Genomic DNA, 20,690 nt, shown 5'->3' on the forward strand with positions numbered 1-20,690 from the left:
TGGACTTGGAATTACTTGTCCAATAAAATGTTCCAAATAATAATGGGTAAATGGACCACACAACCCAAATGAGAGAAGGTCCTCCAAAAAGCTGTACCTTTATGTAGTGTTGTAAGCCTTCTTAAGATCAAAGTGAACAGAAAAAAAATGTTCCCTCTTGAGGAAGAATTTCATGATCAACATTTCAAGTGGAATCAGGTGGTCCATGGTAGAGCACTGTCAAAAAAGTCCTCACTAGGTGAGCAAGAGGAGAATTTTTCAGTAAAGGAACCAAACATGATGAGCATTAACCATCCTCTCTAAGACCTTAAAGAGACAGACAGTAAAAGCAATTAGATGATAATGAGAAGGAATTGTGAGATCCTTCCCACCCAGGCTCAGATAAAGAGAGGACAGCAGCCTGGCACCCAGCACAGGGAAACATTCTCCTACAAGAATAGTTTAAAAACAACCAGAAGAATAGCAAGATAGGCAGGAGAGAGAGACTGTGCAGCATCACATAGTGAATATCATCAGTTCCAACCAGTGAAGAGTGAGTCTGAGATCCACCAGTGTAACGGGGTGATTATAGACAATCAGCCCAAAAGAAAAGAGGTGATTGCTCTGCTTAAGATTTCATAGCCAAGAAGGTGGGGAGAAGAAGCAGAAGTACTGCAGGCATGAGAAATGCTCTCACTGAGAGTATTGGCAATGTTCTGTACATCAGCAATTTCTTGGTCATTGGACCCTTCTGAACCCTGTCCTATATGATTTTGGAACTGGTGGTAGAAAAAATGCAAGTTGTGAACTTAATCCAAGGTTTCTTTTGATTTTCATGCCTAAACTGCTGAGCATGGGCATGGGCCCCACTGATAAAAATGTGGTTAGAAAAGAGAGAGATACTGTCAGAAGGTATCACAGTTCCATTTCTGAGGCTTTATTTGCTTCATGGCACCATGGACAAAGATAACATGGAAAATGTGTTGAGTGATTATGAACACAATGAGCAGCTGCCTGGATGATACAATCAGTCACTGTTACCACTTTGTTAACTACTGATAGCAGATAGACAACTGCAGGATCAAATTCTGAGAAAGTGGCGAAATACAACAAGTTGGCCTGGTACAACTTCCACCAAGTCATGGTTGGATGGCATTTACTACAGTCAAGCTCCCTCAAAACAATAGGAAAATAATCACTGCCCCATTGGTCACTATTAACCTTCCAAGAAAATCAAGAGATAAGTGAAGGGGAGCAGATAGAGAAATCAATGGCAGTAAAATATTGAAAAATGCATGAAAATAAGTATAAGATAAAATACTGAAGAGAGAAATGTTGTGATCCGAGAGCATACATTCTAAGGAACAACTCCTCCCATGAATATCAAGAACCACCCCAGAGTGGATTATATTCATTAAAGTCCCCAGGATTAAAAAGGAAAACAGCAACTATTCAACAAGAGAATTATGGTCTGATTGAACCTAAGGTTTTCCTAGAGAAAGATGGAGAGAGAAACAGTGATGGTACAACCCAAAAATCACAGATGGCTATGGCCTCCAAGGGTAAAATGAGCTGCAATGACAGGGTGTGTGCATGTGCTGGTTGACCAGCAGTGCCATCCCTCCATGCACTCATCCATCACACAACCAATCAATCTGGTATTTAAAAAAATCTGCCAAAAGATGACTGTATTAGCAGCTTTCATAAATGTTTACTGTAAGGAAATGCACGCAGGATGTTAGGAATCAATCAATCAAGGCCTTAATGCCATCCAAATTAGAACAGAAACTATGACAGTGTATTAAAATGACCATTTTTATTTATGTGGAAGAGAACTGGTGAAGAACCCTTTGATTTACAACTACAGTGTTTTTCTTTAATAGAAGGAGGTATACTGACCTCCAAGGATCCTGCCCTTGATTCAGTGAGCAGACGTCTATCAGCAAAAGTAGATTCTGAAGAATGAGGGTGTAAAAATATAATCATTCTACATCCTATGGGCCAAAGAAGGTAAACCTGACACATGCTAGAAGCAGGGGACAAAGGAAGTGCACTTGGCAGTCATTAGAAGGAGTGGAGACAGAAACAGATTAGACATTGAATTGCTAACTCAATTATCCATCAAGGTCAAAAGACTCTGCACATGATGTGAAAAATCTTTGACAGAGGTACAGAAAACACTGTCTGCAAATCCACAGCAGTGGAATTTAGTGCATCAGCATATGTCCATGATGGAGGAGGTGGCAATAACTTTTGATCCTCAAGATAAAAATGTTGTTAACAGTTTTTAAACACTGTACTTCTTTTTCCTCCACTCACCTAGGGCAAGAACAAGACTAAGAGGGGTGAGAGCCACGACAATTAATACAAAGAGGGTCCATTTCTCACTCATACGCATTGTGATCTTTGCCACTACAATAAGCACACACCACAAAACCATGAAAAGATGCTGATGCTGGAAGCATCTAAAAGGATGGGAAATATATGGCTATACTGTACAATTCAGATAACCTTTTCTGACAGTGGCAGATGGACATGGTGATGTAAACATCAAAATTATAACATTGGTAAGCAGCATAATTCCTTCTTTATAAGTGGAAATATGCTCTATTGCAGAAACTCCTTGGTTGGAGAAACCAACAAGAATCTACAACTGAGAGGTGTTCTTCAAATCCCTCTTTACAATAACTTCTCATGAAAAATATAAGGTAACATGGGGAGCAACCATAATGGGTACATCCCCAATAGCCTTCAAATTCAAGAGGAGTTTACTGTGTTTTGGAGAAGATGTTTCCACCACAATAACCCCAGAACACAGCTTCTTAACTGACTTAGGAAAGCCAAGAAGCCCCTCTTATCCCTTCTGAATAAAAAAGGTTTGTCAAACAAACAATGCAAAATGAGAAAATGAGATACAGGTGTAGAATAAGATAAAGACTGCTCTTCAGTCTTCAATATGTGGTCGTTTACCAATGAGCAGGTTTTTTATTATTTCATTTTTATTCGGATTTGGAAGATCCATAACAAATGAAGAAAGATTCAGTGCCCATTGACCACACCCACCATGGAGTCATGCTAGAAAATGCACTACAATACCAAACAAGGACACTGCAACAATGTTAGGGTATCATGAGCACCATATCCAAACACCAGCATCAGACACAATGTCCACAACACCTGTTGAGAATGTCGAACACTGATACTCATTTGACCCTAGCCCAACAGAACCAGCTAACAGGCCTTGGAGAGGGCAACTCATGGCCACCCATCTACAAGAATTCAAGGGCAAAATGACGTGTTTGGGTTGGACCCCTCAACCACCAGAATCCTCTCTCCCCCTTTACAGGTCTCCACAGATGACTAACCTGTATAGATGTTCAGATCTCTAAGGAGGTAAGCTGAAAGTACAAAACCTTCTCTGGGAGTTCCCCTCACCATGTACAAGAATCCACCTTGAGAGGCATACAAAGTAGACAAAGAAAACAAAAATTAGAGACATGAGCCACAAGTTACTATAACAATTATATATTCATGGGCAAAGACCACTATCCATGAAAAATTATACTATTACTGCACATCACTATCTTTGGATATTCCTGTATTAGCACTGTTGCTACTTGTGGTTTCTCACATAATATTGTATATTGTTACCCCTGAGTGTTATAATATTAAATGTTGCTACTTATTATTCCAATGATGCTACACATGCTTACCATGGGCATTATATTGTTACAACTGTTGCTCATACCAACCATTCTAATAACATTACATTCATCATTGATATACTAATGTTACAACTGATGTTGTTTCTGGTCATTCTAATAACACTGCACATGCTGACCATGCATATTCTAGCGTTACAATTCTTACTACTGCAATCATTATAATAACGATATACACACTTACCATGAATATTCTATTGCTCCTACTTAAGATTATTTGAATAGTAAAAATGATATTAACATAAAAAAAGACATTGTAAAATGTGCAACACACAATATATAATCATACAAACACACAATAAACTTAAAATATAATTTAAGTCACATTTATTTGCAGCTGATACCTCAACTACTAAAACTAAACAAGTGAGCATTTCCAATCTTACTTGTCTTGAGTAGCCTGCTTCTCAATTTCTTCCTGTTTCTCACTCAGTTCTCGAACTACTGCCAGCAGCTGTTCATTTTTCATTTGCAGCTCTTCAATGTCCCTAAAAGTTAAAAAAGAATCTGTTTAAACCTGTTATCATGTCAGTAGTCTATATGAGCATCTAAACCTTATTATTATTTGACTTTTATTAGTTTAATTTTTAAACACTAGTAATTGATAACTTTGCATTCTATTATTCTTCACAGATACTAGTTAAAAAATATAAAACATCAGTACCACTTACATAACCTTAGATACTGATACTGGCAACTGACAATAGCAATGTTTGAAATCTAATCACTACAACCTTACTGGAAGTAATATTTAAAATATTCAAAAACTACTTCTTGTACTTTCATGTCATAATCTTACTGTCTGAAATATTCAAAAACTGTTTCCTACACCTCTATGTCACGACCTTACTGTTTGAAATATTCAACACTTGTTTTTAACACTTTCATGTCACAATCTTGATGTTTAAAATTAGCTTCTTCAGGTTTTTGCTTTGTTTGTTTGTTTAGAATTAAGCACAAAGCTACACAATGGACTATCTGTGCTCTGCCCACCACGGGTATCGAAACCCGGTTTTTAGTGTGTAAGTCCGCAGACATACCACTGTGCCACTGGGGGCAGGTTTTTGCTGACACAAATATTTCACTCAAGTAAGCTACTCCAGAATTTTATTCACTTAAGAACATTTCATCCATTAAAACTAAACTGGTTCAGACTTTTGCTTGCATATGAACATTTTATCTAATAAAACTAAATCTACTCCAAACTTCTGTTTGTACATGATATTTTATTTTTGAAATAAAACTAACAATCTTATTAAATAAACCTAAGCCATTTCTGTTTAATTATGAGTATTTTATCAAATAAAATTATGCTACTTCATATTTTTTAAAAAACAAACATTTTATCTAATAAAACTAAAGTCCACTAGCATTTTGTTAACACATGGATATTTTATCAAGTGCAGTACCTAAATGAAACAAGTTGTTTTGTAATTATACTACTAGAAGCTGACTGATCACTTGAGGTAACCTCTTCATCTTGGTTACTTCTAGTTGTTACCACATAACCCCCTCGTGCCTCCTCAACTTCTTTAATGAGGACTCGAACCTGAATAAAGTTGAATCAACCAATGTTTTAGCTCTCCTTATCACTATCATGAGTAAATTTTGTGTACATTTTTTGTTTAAAACTTAAATCACTCAACTCACAAAATACAAAGTGATCCTAAGAGTAATTATAAGAAATCTTCACCTTTTCTGTTATTTAATTTATTAAAACCAAAATTAACTAGCCTCTTTAAACAAATAATTCTAAATTAAATAAATATCTGCATATTTAATCTATATAAAAATAATACTTAGTTGACATCTTTATCAAAATAAAAAAATCACTCTGGCTGGATTAATCAGAAATAGATACTAATCATAAATATTTCATGGCAGTATAATGTTCATATAAACACAGTATAGTTCAATATTATTACTGGAAATTGGACAACGTTATTATTATGGAAGAAAACTGTTGACAGTCATGACAATGTCTTTATAATGCATAACTGCTAAACTCTGCAAGGCTAAATTACATTAATAACAACAAGAGATAGGTTTCATTAAATGTTATTTTTAAATATCATAAAGACTAAACTTCAAGCAAAAAAGAAAGAAAAATCTGTGTCATGAATATCTCACCTGCTGAGATAGATCCACAGTAAGTTGTGTCTTTCGCTGATTCTCTTTCTCCAACTGAGAACGAATACGATATGCATCATCCCGTTCTTCTTGAAGTTTATCTTGCATCTATAATTGTGGAAAGTTTTAGTATGAAATGATGTAAACTGTTGCTAAAGTTATGGAAAATATTTGTTGACATTGTGTAAACTACACCTAAAGTGAAGAAAGTTTTCGTTTACATTGTTTAAACTGCAATTACAGTTAAAATTTTTGTCTGAAATTGTGTAAACTGCAGCCAAATTTATGGAAAGTTTCAATGTGAAATTGCATAAACTGCAGCAAAAAGTATGGAAAGTTTCAATGTTAAACTCTGTGAACTGCATCTAAAAGTTATGGAAAATTTCAATGTGAAATTGTGTAAATTACAGCTAAATTTCTGGAGTTTCAATGTGACACTGTTCAAATTACAGTTAAACTGAAAATTTGTATGTGAAGGAGTAAGAACTGTATCTAATAACTGTGAAAAAAATTTAGTATGCAACAGTAAAAACTGCAGCTAAAAAGTTATTTTGATAACAAAGTTACTGCAAAATTGTGCAAAAGAAATTGTAAATTTGATTCACTACAATAAGTAGAATACCTATTACTTTAATACTTTCTCTTCAAAACTGCAGGTTAGTTCTAGCTAGACAAAGTACAGATTTATTATTTGACTATGTAGTAATTACTAGCAACAACCACATAAATGGTTTATCACTTATACTGCACTTTGAACTGAACATATGTGCATTAGTTACTTTGATTTTTTTTTGACAAAATGAGTGTTTTACTCAAATTTTTGTTCTATTACACTGCTGCTAAGTTTAATCCTCATTTTTAAGAGAAAAAAATTAAATTTCCCCAATTACTTGAGGAAAAAAGAAATTGAAATTTACAACATTCTATTCTGAACACACTATAACCAAATACCTGCCCTCAAGAAGATTCAAATCTGGACCTTATAATAATGTCTTTTAAACATCTTTATATCCTATATTCATTTCCCCTCAAAAAAAAAATAGTAACAGGAATGTTATGCTACAATATTTTAATTAAAAAAAACTCTTAATGATGAAGTATGTGAGTATTACCAACATAAGTTTTATACGTGTTTCTTTAAAAAGCTCCTTTATTAAGAATAACACCTGAAAAGTAACCTCCATTAACCTGTTGATTACCAAGTATTTCAGCTGCTACAATACAACTCTAATGCTTCTTCATTTTGTAACATTTTTTGTGACGACATTTTGGATCGAAAGTGAAACAATTTGTAAGTAGGTCAAATGTGCATATGGTGCTGACATCTAGCGTTGAAGTTAGGTATCATTGAAAACGAATTAACTCGTCCATGGCACTGTGTTACGGATCGGCTTGGACGAGTTATTATCTCAACTACAGCACTGAACAGGTTAAAACTGACTTCCTTTACATAGGATAATATAATCTCATAAAAATAAAAAAACAAGAAAAAAATCAATTACTCATACCACAGTAACGTATGCCCTTAGCTATGTACCATCCATTTCAAACTTCACAATAAAAATACTCACTGACAATGACTCTGTAAGCTGGGTTCGAAGACAAGAAATAGTTTCCAGGGCTTTCTGATACTCTTGGCAACGCTGGTTAATAATGGGAGTATTCTCCTCAATTTCCTAATTTAAAGTGATGTACCATTAAATTCATAACTACCAAAGAAGCAAGAATAACATTATTATGTACTATAAGTTAAAAAATATTGAGCTTGGCCCAAAGAAATGATAATTTCAATATTTTAAAATGTAACTTGTGAAAAAACTTGGTGGGGAAGAAATTGCCAGATTAAGTCAAAATCAAAACTCACACATTAAGGGAAAATAATATAAATGTTAAAAAAAATAATATATTAGCCTCTAACTGGTAGACAAAAGAAATATACTAGCCCAAGCTAAAATTCTGCAAACACAACTTTTTCACCTAAATTATTAAACATTGCAAATATATACATATTAATGCAACTTCTCTCTCATTATTACAAAACTGAAAATAATAAAATTTAATGTAGTATATGTTGTTTGTTATAAAGCACAAAGCTGCACAAAGGGCTACCTGTGCTATGCCTTTCATGGATATTGAAACTCAATTACTGGAGGTGCAAGTCTGCAGACATACCACTGTGCCATTAAGGGACATGGTATGTGAAGTTTATGACTAGGTTTACCAAAGTGAAAGAGTGGTTTTACTGATATACCAAAAATATGATACAATTCAAAATAAAGAAACATTTCAAATCTATGGCTAGATAATCCAGTCTGTGAATGTACAATAAAACAAAAACAACCTTACAGATGTATACATATATATATATATATGTAAAAAACCTTTTACGTCATACACATTAAAATGGCCGAGTTAATTGGATGTTCAAAGTCATTTTTTCTGAAATACAGCTATTTCACCTCTTATCACATAAACTTTCTTTCAATATGTCAATAAAACTAAATAATTGAACATTTTAATTTACAAGTCAGTTACCCATATGTATTAGTATTCCAGTAAATAAGCCAATCAGTAAAGGGTAAATGTCAATGAAGGTAGACAATTATTTGAAACAAAAATAACTTGTAGTTATTTGACAATATATTTAGGTTTTACACATACACCTGGCAAGCAGAACTACACTAGCCACAGGATAGAACATATGGAATTCAAAGCATGCAAGCAGAACTCAAAACTGGAACCTCTGAGATTGGGCAAGTGAATTTTTGCACCCTGAATATCAAATATTTTACTGACAATCAATCAAGAAAAGTATCCTTAACATTAAAAAATCATAACTGGTTTTTATTTACAATCAAGAAAAGTGTCATTAACATAAAGAAATGCAACTTCTAAAACACTAGCAAGTAAAAAACATTCAAATTATGTAGGTGAATGTGAAATTTCCTTATTATAACCCTTAGTAGATTAAAGCTAAATAACAGTAAATAATGGAGCACAATGTAACAAACTTGTGGGTAAATGTAACTTTTCTTATTATTTTATAACATAAGTTGCTTAAAATATTGCTACTAAGTAACAATACACAATGAGTCACAATGTTATAAACTGGAGAATAAATATAAATTTTATTATCTATATAAATATAAATGTACTGTATGTAATCTGTCCATGTAACTACTTTGCAGGGTGTGATTAGACTTTCACCGAAATCAGTGTGGAGGTTCATTACGTCCATGCAAGAAGACATACAAATTTTCAGTTTTACATTTTGCATTTTACAGTTTTTATGGGCATTATTGCATTTCTTTTTTATAACCACCTCAACTCCTGTAAACCTCTAACCACCAGAATCCTCTCCTTTACTTCACAGATCTCCATGCATGGTAAACACATGGGTGGATGTATGGAGGTTCATTGGGTCTATGAGAAAACAGTTTTGCATTTTGCAGATTTTATGGATGTTTACCCATTTGTTACCACTAAGTCATTCCCTGCTGATGAATCTTCACCAAATTTGGCATGAAGGTTTGTTGAATACATGGGAAGATACACACAATGTTTCAGTTCGGTAATTTACTTATAAAGGGAGGTGGTAAAGGTATTTCATTACCACCAAATGAAAATCATATAGCATCACTTTGTTTCCAGAACACTGATTATACAAAAAAAAAAATTAATATATCAGAGTAAATTGTAATATGTAAATACAAGTTTTCTAATACCACATTATGGTTTTTCTCAAGCAAGAAAAATATAACATCTTATTTTGCCTGTGAATTCCATTCATATAATTAAACACACACACACACACATGCAGACATGCAAGGAAATGTGAAGTATGACAATTATACTTAATGTTCATAGTTACACAGACATTTCACTCAATCATCAGGAATATGAACTAGTTAGGAACATACATGTGAACAAATGCAAAAAATATGCATGTGCACGTGCATACTCAGCTGTGAATGTGTTAAGCAGCTTAAAACTATTATAACTAAATAACAATAGACAATGGAGCACAATGTTACTAGTAATGAGTGAATGTAAGTTTTTATATTATTTTATGATGTCAACAGCCTAACCCTTAAGTACTCATGCACAGTCCATCAACCCTAGCCACAAAATGTCTTCAAATATATTGAGCCTGTAAGTAGATTTTTATCTCTGATAATTTCATTTTAAAAACAATGAAAAATTAGACATTTTATCATAAGTTCAAAGTAACATCTTTTCCTTATCCACAACAGCTAAAAGTAGCATGGGGTCTAGGGATACCTCATTATTATAGATGTTCTCGATATTAAAGATGACAGTGTAACTCAGTTTCTCAAAAGTTCCAGAGAGATCCACACATATGCAACTTGCTGTGCTCTACTTGTATATAATTATGCTCTTTGTCCGTGTACATCTTCCTGTGCTCAAGTGATGTGTTGTTTCATTCTCTGACCACGTGTTTTGCTCTGCTATATTGATGTGTTGTTACATTCCCTCTCAATGTGTTTAGCTGTGCTACAGAGAAATGGTGGTCAACATTCTCTGTCCGTGTATACTTCTGTGCTAAATTAACATGATTGTTGATATTCTCTACTCACATGTGTCTCCATGTGCTTTACTGATGTAATGGTCAACATTCTTTGCCCACATGTGTCCTCCTGTGCTCTGCTGATATGCTTTTCTTTATTCTTTATTGTGATGGTCCAAATGTAACACTTATACAACAGCAGTATTTCACCTGACAAGTGTAGGTTTTGAATCTATTTTCATTTTTTTCCCAAAATGGTACTGAAGGATGCCTGGAGGAATTACCTGTTTTCATCACTCACATCACCCTACAGTAGTGTGCAATCAGTCAGTCATTAGACACTTAAATGATATCACACAAGGGATGCTTAACACTGCAATTTGTAATGTCATGGCATCAGTAAAATATGCACATGCCATAAATCACAAGAATAATTATGCACTTTGTGGGCTACAACACAGCATCACATCTGAATTAAAAAGCAAGAAATAAAAATATTTGTTACTCTTAATTTTAGTTTTATTTACTTTTGAAACAGAATACTTTCAGGAACTCTGAAGATTATAGTGTTATTTATGTTTTATGTGAAGATAATACAACTGTCACATGAATATGATAGCTTTGAGGACTTATCAAGATTGATAAATTAAATAACATCTCTTACAGGAAAATAACACTTCCTGAAAACGTGGCACTGACATATCTGTCTGTAGTATCATCATCACATAACCTATGACACAAATGTGAAAGAAAAAAATATTCAATAGTTATGGGGCCTGATTTACTATTATTTCCAGAAGAGAAATAATTATAGCAATGATTCAAAGCAAATCACTCCAGAAAACTTTAACACTTCTATATTATAGTACAATTTGCAAGACACTATGTAGCACTCTATATACTCCAACACAACATGTAACAACTCTACCAAGATACTTGACAGCATCCCTCCACTTTCTAACACACCTTGTTCCAACTCATACATTCCAAATATGCTTTGCAGCAGCTCGAAATGTTCCATGATATTTGGTAGCGACTCTATATTTTCAAAACACTTTGTAATAACTCTACCTGTTCTGAGACACTTTGTTGCAGTCTGTACATTTCAAGGTGCCTTGTAACAACTTTACATAATGTGAAATACTTTGTAATAATGCTATGTATTCCAAGAATAGTTTTAGTGACTACATATTCCAAGTCAACACTACATATCATTTCATACTTTAACAATAAACATAATGCTTAAAAAATAGTCATAATCAAGTTAAAAATAAACATAATTTAACATTAAATTACTTTTTATTTACTTAATAGTTATTTTAGGAACCATTAAAACTTTTTAGGGCTAAATAACAGTGTAATGTAATGCTACAAACTTCACTTTATGCTTTTAAATACAGCCACACAATATCTACATTGATCTCAGAAATAAAATACAAATTCTGAACTCATCAGCCATTGATACTATTTTAATAAAATACATCCAGTATACACTGTGAGAAGAACAGAAATTTACATATAAAAAAATTATACCTTATTAAAATTACAAAAAAGCACAAAGTTAGCACTTAAAGAACTTCAACACTGATTTAGAAATACTGAAGTGAAACATTTTTAGAACCTATATAGCATTTACACAGACTTCCCCCATAAAACAAATTATACATTCCTGACCAAAAAAGTAAAACCTACTCTTAAAACCTGTTGCAATTGCTCAAGTAGCTGTTGTTTTTCACTCTTTTCCTTCTGCAGCTCCTCTTCAGCTCTAATAAACTCTGAGTACACTTGGGTCAATGTCATCCCTGTCCGTAAGATCTTACTGGTAGCTGCTGCCATAGGAAACATCTTTTCAATACTTTCTTCACTTACACCTGAGAAAAAGTTAACACACTGAGCCCTCTGATAACTATACAGAAAGACATAATACTGGTATGATAGGCACTAATATCAGAAAGTTTTTTATATTCAAGCTTGATGTTCAATTTGAAACATTCATTACATATACCTTATAACAGGTACAGAAAAAGTTTATAACACACTGAGCCCTCTGATAACTATACAGAAAGACATAATACTGGTATGATAGGCACTAACATCAGAAAGTTTTTTATATTCAAGCTTGATGTTCAATTTGAAACATTCATTACATATACCTTATAACAGGTACAGAAAAAGTTTATAACACACTGAAACTTTCATTACATACAGAATGATGTAAGTACTGGTGTGAGAGACACAAATATCAAATAATTTATTATATTCAAGCTTGATGTTTAAAATCATGTATTCACTGGATACACATTTCAGCAGCAGATAAAGAAACAGTTTTAGTCAAACTCAACTGATATTGGTTACAATTTCAGATGGGAAATGAAACCAAGTTTTCTCTATTGTGGTCATTTATAGAAACAATAAAAGTGTGCACACTGTAATATACACTACAACAGTAAAATAGTTTTCTGGAGTTTCAGATCATTTATACAAACGCTAACTTTGTATGTGCTCCAGTATAAACTATAACTGTAAAATAAAAAGGTTCTGAGAGCAGTGATCATTTACTTAAACAATATATATTTCAGTAAACTCTGAAACTTTAGACATTAAACACGATATAAATAATGTATCCATAGAATATCAAGTTGTATTTTTTCCATTGCAATGCTTTGTAAAATACACAAAATGATATTTAGAGTGTATTTTTCACTTCCTAAATCATAAAAATGTGAAAATGAGATTTAGTTTCATAAAATCAAATAAATGTTTGGCCTAAAAAATATAAATCTACAAAATATAACCATAAATAGGTTTATCAAAAAAAAAAAAAAAAAGCAAACACACGCACACAACAAATTATGTTGTTATAGGATAACAACAAGATTTATACCCTCTGGTCTCTTCAGAAGGTCATTAGCATGTTCTAGCTCTTTCTTTAAGCACTGAACTTCCAGTTCCTTCTCATGCACAATTCCTTCCCACTTTGTATCACTTTCAGAGAGTTTTTGTTCTAACTGAGAATGATTTTCCCCAACCTCTCTTAGCATCTTGTGCATCTCTTCTATTGTGTGAAGAAGTTCCTGATTTTTCTGCTGACTGTCTTCATAAGATTGCTGAAGAAAAAATAATGGTGTTTCAGATATAATGAAAGCTAACATTTTCCTTACTTAAAAATGATTTTTGATAGATACTCACCTCTTGACATGGAACAACTTCTTCCCTCTTGAGTTTGTGCAATCTGCCAAAGAAATTTGTAAGCTACTAGCTACATGAAAACTCCCACCTAAAGTGAAACCACATGATTTAAACTACTGTCTGATGAAATAATCATGCAGCAAAACCCTCCACCAGTAAAAGTGTAACACACCTCTGTGCTCAATGACTCCCTACACATTCGTGCTTGTGAATCCTAATTCTCTGACAATACAATAAGAAAGTCCACAGGGTCAATGGAGAGTATGGGTGGGAATGTGTCCAGAGGTAAGTATTTATTGGAAATACATTTTCAGGTAAGAAAAAGCTATCATCTATAATCAACACTCACCTCCATACAAAGAATAGCTAAAATTCCACACTGAGATAGCAGAGGAGCTGTGCACAAATTACCTTGAAAAGCTCCATTCAGAAAGTGTTTTAAGGAAGCCCATGGGGTATTACTCCCAATAGCAGGGACACGCCCACAGGAAACAGCATCTCTTCTCTCCAAAGTTTACTCTTCACCCAGGTATTACAACAGAAGAACCAAAAACAAGTTACATGTATGGGCTGAATAAGTACATAACCATCTTAGTACTTGCACACAAGCTGTCAGGAAGCCAATATGTTTAGTAAGGTTGGGGATTATTCAAACTATACCTTATTTACTCATCTCTTCCACCCTCAGAAATTATGAAATCAAGTCAGTATGAATACTGGATACTTATATAAAACTCTACTTAACCATCAGTAACTATGGGCCCCTTGTCTGCTGTAGTATGATATGTGAGTGATACATATTGGTATATACAGTGTGATCACCTCAACTATACCATCATTCTCTGCAAGTCACATGCCAGTGGTTTGATGGGGGTGTTATTTGTTTTGCTTTTCACACTACAATGTGGAACAAGTGTCCCCTTGGTAGCTGATATGAGATACAATTTTGAAGCTTTCTGAGTGAATCATCACCGTATAATACACAAGGAGAAAAAGGAAATTATCGCAAGTCTATCAGACAATGAACAGTTTAACAGAGTTGATATACAGCAAATGTTCTTTCAAGGTCCAAGAACCCAGTCAGACAGTTGTTCATGAATGCTCTCTATCTAGAAAGAAAAGTGTCTGTAAACAAGTGAGGGCACAGTTTTATATGAAGTGAAGGAATGTTGAAGGTGGTGTTGGAACAGTCTAATCACCAAACAAAATCCTCCAGTAGAGAAGGGGGGAAAATTGTAAAGGAAAAGTGGATCCTTTCCTTTAAAAGGTTCCATTTATCACCCAATACTCACTGTAGGGGACACATTTGGATAGCCAAGTGGAATGAGAAATTCCAAATAAGCCACGGTCCCCAAAAAAGACAAAACTTCTCATTCAGAATGTGAAAGCAAGGTGCAAACTTTGGTAACCACATGCTTGAGGTCAGGTAAGCAAACTGAAGATAGTGTGGCATAACTGAGGTGAGAGTTGCAGAGAAACCCCAAGTGGGTGAAATACTGGGTCATGATAAGGAGGACTTGGAAATCTTGATAAGCCACCCTAAATGAGTGGCTCCATGAAGGAGAGAAGTATATTCAAAAGATTCCATGTCCACGTAAAAATGGAATCACAGGAAATACAAATGAAGATGTCAAGTGATAACCTGCATAATATGATTGAAAACCTAAAAGTCCAATACTATCCCAAATGGAATTGCACAGAAGTGGAAAATGCAATCCCTATGGATAAATCAGAGAAAATATTGTGAGGATGTAGAGAAGAGCATACAATATGCAAGCTTCAGTCAACCACAGGTCAGGCAAGGAAAGATAAAGGAAAGGTCAAAAATTGGGTGTCAGACTCTGATATTCCTGTGAACACCAAAGAAGAGGTAGTAATAACCCAAAAAGTGTCATGAACACTCTTGATGGTCTGTTCCTCCAACACATGCAACACAGCCTACTTCATATGTTTAAGATAAGCAAGATTGGATAGGTTTATAAAGGCAACAGGTTGGGAAAAAAAAAGAAAAAAGAGGGGGAAAACAATGAGAAAATCCATATTAAAAATTTGTATAGCTCATCTGTCAGCAGAAAAATGTGCTTATACAGGGTGTTCAGAAAGTCACTGTGCAGTTTTGTCTGTTAATAAATATATAAGTGCACAGTGACTTTCCGAACACCCTGTAGATCTGCAAACTAGGAAAAATGGACTCCCATGGGTTCCAAACTGACCAGATGTTCATCAGCAGCTAGATCAGCAGGTGAGACATCTGAGGGAAGTGGGAGATGGAGAGATGTAAGGTTGGAACATAGGAACAGAACAGGAAGCAGGAAAAGAACAAGAGAGAGAAGTGGAAAAGCAAGACTGAGACACACAGGAAACTAAGGAAGTAATGGACTATCACCGGCAAGCAGCTGCAGCTCATGAGAAGATCAGTGATGTCATTAAAAACCTCTAGAGGATGAAAAGAGACAAAATGAAGCATTCTGAAAGAAAACAAAAAGGAAACACATATGAGAAAGTGGGATATTCTTTCCCCAAAAGTCCCAACATATAAACCAAGTGAGAATAGAAAGAGTAAAGAAAATGTAATGGGCCATTGTAGAGAAAAGTAGTAATCTAGAGTCCTCAGAAAAGTCATTAAGGGAGCAGTGAAGTATCTCCATCATAAGGTGAAGGGGAAAAGTTAAGGAGATAAGAGAGAAAGGCTCAAAGTCTGGTAAACTGTACACAGACAGGGAAACAGCTGATAATGAATCCATCCCCCAAATTGGCAAGAGTGACTCCAAAGAACGAGTGTCAAGGAATATGAAGTACGAGTGCACATATGCAAGAATATGAAAGTTAGTAAGGTAAATGGGACAAGACATAAGGCTGCATGAACGAAGTTGATGTCCAGCTTTGTCAGAGAAAGAGGGAAAAAACAAAGAAGAGTTGTATAATAAAGAATGGTAAAAATAAAAGGATATGGTAAAAAAAGAAAGTACTGTTCAAACCTGAGTAACAAGGTTTTGAAAAATCTAAGAAAGACTGAGTGTGTTTTCCAGAAGATAAGGACGTTCTCAAAGCAGAATCTAGAGGCAGAAAAAAGTGCTCAATTTCAGCATCCTTGATTTTGTGCTCAAAAGAAGAGGAAAGGAAGTGAATAGAACTGACAGAAATAAAGAGTCCTGACACTGGACAATGGTCATCACATCTTCACCAAAGATATGGTATTTTGTTCACAGTGAGAGATGACCAGAAGAAAACTTCACATTGAACTCTGAGTTCACACTGAGTGTGTTATAATTAAATTAAGTAAAGGATGAATATTTGAAAGTCACACATCTGTTTTTAACAGTATCAAAGAAAAGAACGAGGACTCATGAGTGCGAACATAAGGGAAGCCACTGAACAAAGAGACGTGTTGCATTCCTACTGGTGGAGGGTTTAGCTTCATGAATAAGTCATCAGCATAAGATGAAGTTGTTTCACATGAGATTAGGTGGGAGTTTTCACAAAGCTGGTGGCCTGCAAGACTCTTCAGGAAATCATAGGAACTCAGAGATGAAAGAAGTTATTCTGTATGTAAAGGTGAGTGTTCATTTTGGGAAAGAAGTGACAACGAATTTTGCCATTCAGAATCAATGGATGAAAAGAAGGTTACGAAGTAATGTATAACAGCAAAAACATTCATTGGCATAATTAAAAAGGAATAGTTAAATACACAAATTTCTTTTTATTACATTTAGATATCACTATATTCAAATTCAAGAAAAATATTGAGTTCTTCTGTTTTATCTGACAAATATGGCTAAATTTTGTTATAACTCAATAAAATGAGTACTACAATGTCATCAAGATCTATTCACAATAAAAATCATAACATAAAACAAAATAAAATTCTTTCTCCACATTGAACACAGTTATTTTTCATTAAAAAATATATATGCAGGACCACAGTCAACACATGGTTCAATTGTAACTAAAAAACCTAAATAACAAGCTGTATATTAACCCAAATGACTTGAGCATTTACATAAACATAACCAGAAAAAGGCCATTATAAACAATGTACAGTACAATGTGGCATATATACTGTAACCAGCTGTATCTTGTAATGTTCAACCAGTTTCATAAATAGTTTATGATTCCTGTCTCTAACCATACCTTGTAAAGTTCAACCAGTTTTGCCTGTGCTCTAATTTCTGCTTGAAAATTTTCATCTGACTGAATGCATGAATCCTGCAATTCTTTCATCTTCTCTATCAAGTCCTCTACCTTCTGGTTCTTCTCTTCAAGAGTACTCCTCAGGGATAAGTTTTGATTACGAGCAAGTCTTAACTGAGAAAACAAGAAAAAAGATAAAAATGTAAAAAGTGTATATTTTTGATGCAATGGAAACTAATTTCAGAATAATTTTATTTCTTTATTTGAACTAATCCTAATATTCACTGAATTTTTAATAAAACAATCACCAACAAAGTTTAAACAAAGAAGAAAACCCACCTGAGTAAATACTTAAAATACAATCAACTGGATTTTATAAAGTGCTTAAAAAGAAAATTAATCTTGTATTAAAGAGATTCAAAAAAAGTGAAAAGAAAACGATCACCCCAGTGGCATGTTTATATAATATGAATTTAATTAATAAAGTTAAATGCTATTGTTTGTATTACACAATACAATGAAATTTAATTGTAACTTTATAAAAATTAACTTTTTGACATAAACTACATTTGATTTGTGTTGAAGAGAATTGTATCACTTACACAAAATCCTAAGAAGCTAAACATCATTAGAAACCACTTCACAATACAAGTTAAACATACTTCTTTTGAAACACAATATAATCTATGCTCAAAAGTTAATTATAGATATATTACCCTGAAAATATGGTACTCAAAGTTAAAATATTTTATGAATTCCACAAACAATGTAGAAAAATGTGACCATCACTAATTAAAGGTCAAATGTCATATGAAAAGTCATTAATAAATAAAACCAGGAATGGTTTCAAAGATAATTTTTTTGTAGAATTTTTTCGACTTTTAACTCTCTCTACAAGACCTCCATCAATTTGACCAGCCATGTAACCGTTTTACACTTGTATAGTCTTTACAGATTTGATACGACTAACTTCTGATACAGTGCATATTTCTTAATGAAATTTGGCAATCTTTCAGTAAATATTACAAGCCTTTAACATGTAAAAAAAAACCTTTATTAAAGATTTTTAAACAAACTAAAGGAAGATTTGTCTTGAATAATCTGTGTATGAGGTCATTTTCATGTTAAGATTAAAAATACTTTTTTCATCTCAAAACTCTGAAATTTATTTCATATGATCTCTAAAACCTCCTAAATACATTTTAAATGCTTGTTTTCAATAAAATTATTTTCTCTACCCTAATTCTATACAAGGTTGATTACTTTGACAGCCTTCATAACCCCCAAAAAGTCAAGATAATTTTAAATTACCCTTGTTTTCTTTCTAAAAAGACTTCAAATGTAGAATGAAACTTCATTAATTTATCCAAAGTAGTTTTACACTCATAATAATATACCTCTATTTAGAATTAAATTTTATTGTTTCATTGCCCTTTGAACAGTGTATAACTATTATTTTTGCCATTATAAGTTGTAAATCGCTTAGGAAACATGCAGTTCACATTATGCTATCAAATTACATTACCCATGAGCTACTCCATGTGTGGCTCAAAAAATATTTTTGTTACATTATTACTGTTGTTTTACCTGATCTAACCTTAACTGGCCTAAAGAAATCTTTATTTTTTAGATTTTAGTTACTTATAATAATAAATAAAAATAAACGAAAATAAAATACTTACCCAAGTATTCTGTTTCTTCTTTAGTGACAGTTAACCCTACTTTTTTATATTAATGATAGCAGTGCTTTAAATAATGTTTTTAAATTAAATCATTCACCAAACAGCATAGACTAATAAAATGAAGAAACCAGACATGTTTCTAATAGTCACAATTTTTTCTAGCTTTCTAACTATGCAAATTCATGCAAGCTAGCTCCCACGATTCCCATGGGAACCAAAGTAGAATTATAAATGAAACCGACACCTATCTATTCGGAACACATCATAATACAATGACATTTCATAGATGAACACCTCGACTTTCTATTGGTTATGGGTAATATACAATTAAAATATACTTCAAATTGTATCTATAAAACTAAATTTGTTTATCCTCAGTAGCTTTTAGTTCATAACAGTATACATCTATTTACACTTAAATTTTATTGTTCTACATCTCTTTGAACCATGTCAAACTGATATTCCTACCAAAAAAATTTATAAATCACTTAACGTATGTGTAGCTCACATTACCCTATTGAATTACATGATGCACAAACTACTTGTGAGCTTAAATAATGAAAATTTATTATTATTATTTATTTCACCTGATCTACACTTATCTAATCTAAAAAGTTATTGATTTTTGCACTTTAGTTAATTTTACAATAATAAAGAATACACATGAAAAACAAAAAACAAAGTACTTAAGTTTGATTTTGCTGTTGACAACACTTAGCCCTACTTTTTTTTTGTACAAATGACATTAATGCACAAAATAATCATTTTATTTAATTACATAATGCACCAAAGAACACAGAACAATCTCTTGCAAAAAGTGGGAATGCCCTATAACTGTCACAATTTTTCTGGTTTTATAATCGTTTTGACAAGAGCTGTTAAAAATTCAAGTAAGCTTGTCAATGTGTTTCCCAAGGGAACAAACTTTGAAGTGAAAAATGCAATTTTCTGGGCAGTTAACAATGTATATAATACGTCAAGTAACAAATTAAAACCATGAACTTCTATTATATATGTAAAAACGGCTGGTACGGGTTGAGAAAGTTTCAACCTTCTTCGGTCATCGTCATATATATTTTTCTCTACAAATGGGTTTTCTCGTCATCACGGATTATTATTTCATCACGCTTGGCCTTCTATTACATGTAAATAATATAGTATTAAACATCAGAAAGAACTATTAACAAATCCTTAAAGAGAGGATGTGACATGTGGGTGTGACAGAAGGTGTCTGATTTTCTATTTGATACTTCTGTATCCAAACAAAATTGAAGGCGAGAAAATTTAAAGTTCGTCTGAGTAATGAAAATTTTATAGTGAGTAATATAA

General features: G+C 33.3%; 1 protein-coding gene across 3 annotated transcripts in view; it reads right to left on the reverse strand.

Moving 5' to 3' along the window:
- LOC143235473 (nucleoprotein TPR-like) overlaps nt 1-17,877 on the reverse strand; it is an 83,875-nt gene extending 65,998 nt beyond the window's left edge. For all 3 annotated transcript variants that reach the window (XM_076473686.1, XM_076473685.1, XM_076473684.1), the window contains exons 1-7: nt 17,680-17,877; nt 13,244-13,466; nt 12,052-12,230; nt 7,403-7,507; nt 5,832-5,939; nt 5,111-5,250; nt 4,088-4,189 (exon numbers count right to left, since the gene is read on the reverse strand). In XM_076473686.1, the coding sequence (XP_076329801.1) occupies nt 4,088-4,189; nt 5,111-5,250; nt 5,832-5,939; nt 7,403-7,507; nt 12,052-12,230; nt 13,244-13,466; nt 17,680-17,769 (947 nt within the window). In that variant the 5' untranslated portion in view covers nt 17,770-17,877. The remainder of the gene's footprint in view (nt 1-4,087; nt 4,190-5,110; nt 5,251-5,831; nt 5,940-7,402; nt 7,508-12,051; nt 12,231-13,243; nt 13,467-17,679) is intronic.
- Nucleotides 17,878-20,690: the final 2,813 nt, after the last annotated feature.

This window comes from Tachypleus tridentatus, chromosome 12, assembly GCF_004210375.1.
Source record: "Tachypleus tridentatus isolate NWPU-2018 chromosome 12, ASM421037v1, whole genome shotgun sequence".
Lineage (NCBI taxonomy): Eukaryota > Metazoa > Arthropoda > Merostomata > Xiphosura > Limulidae > Tachypleus > Tachypleus tridentatus.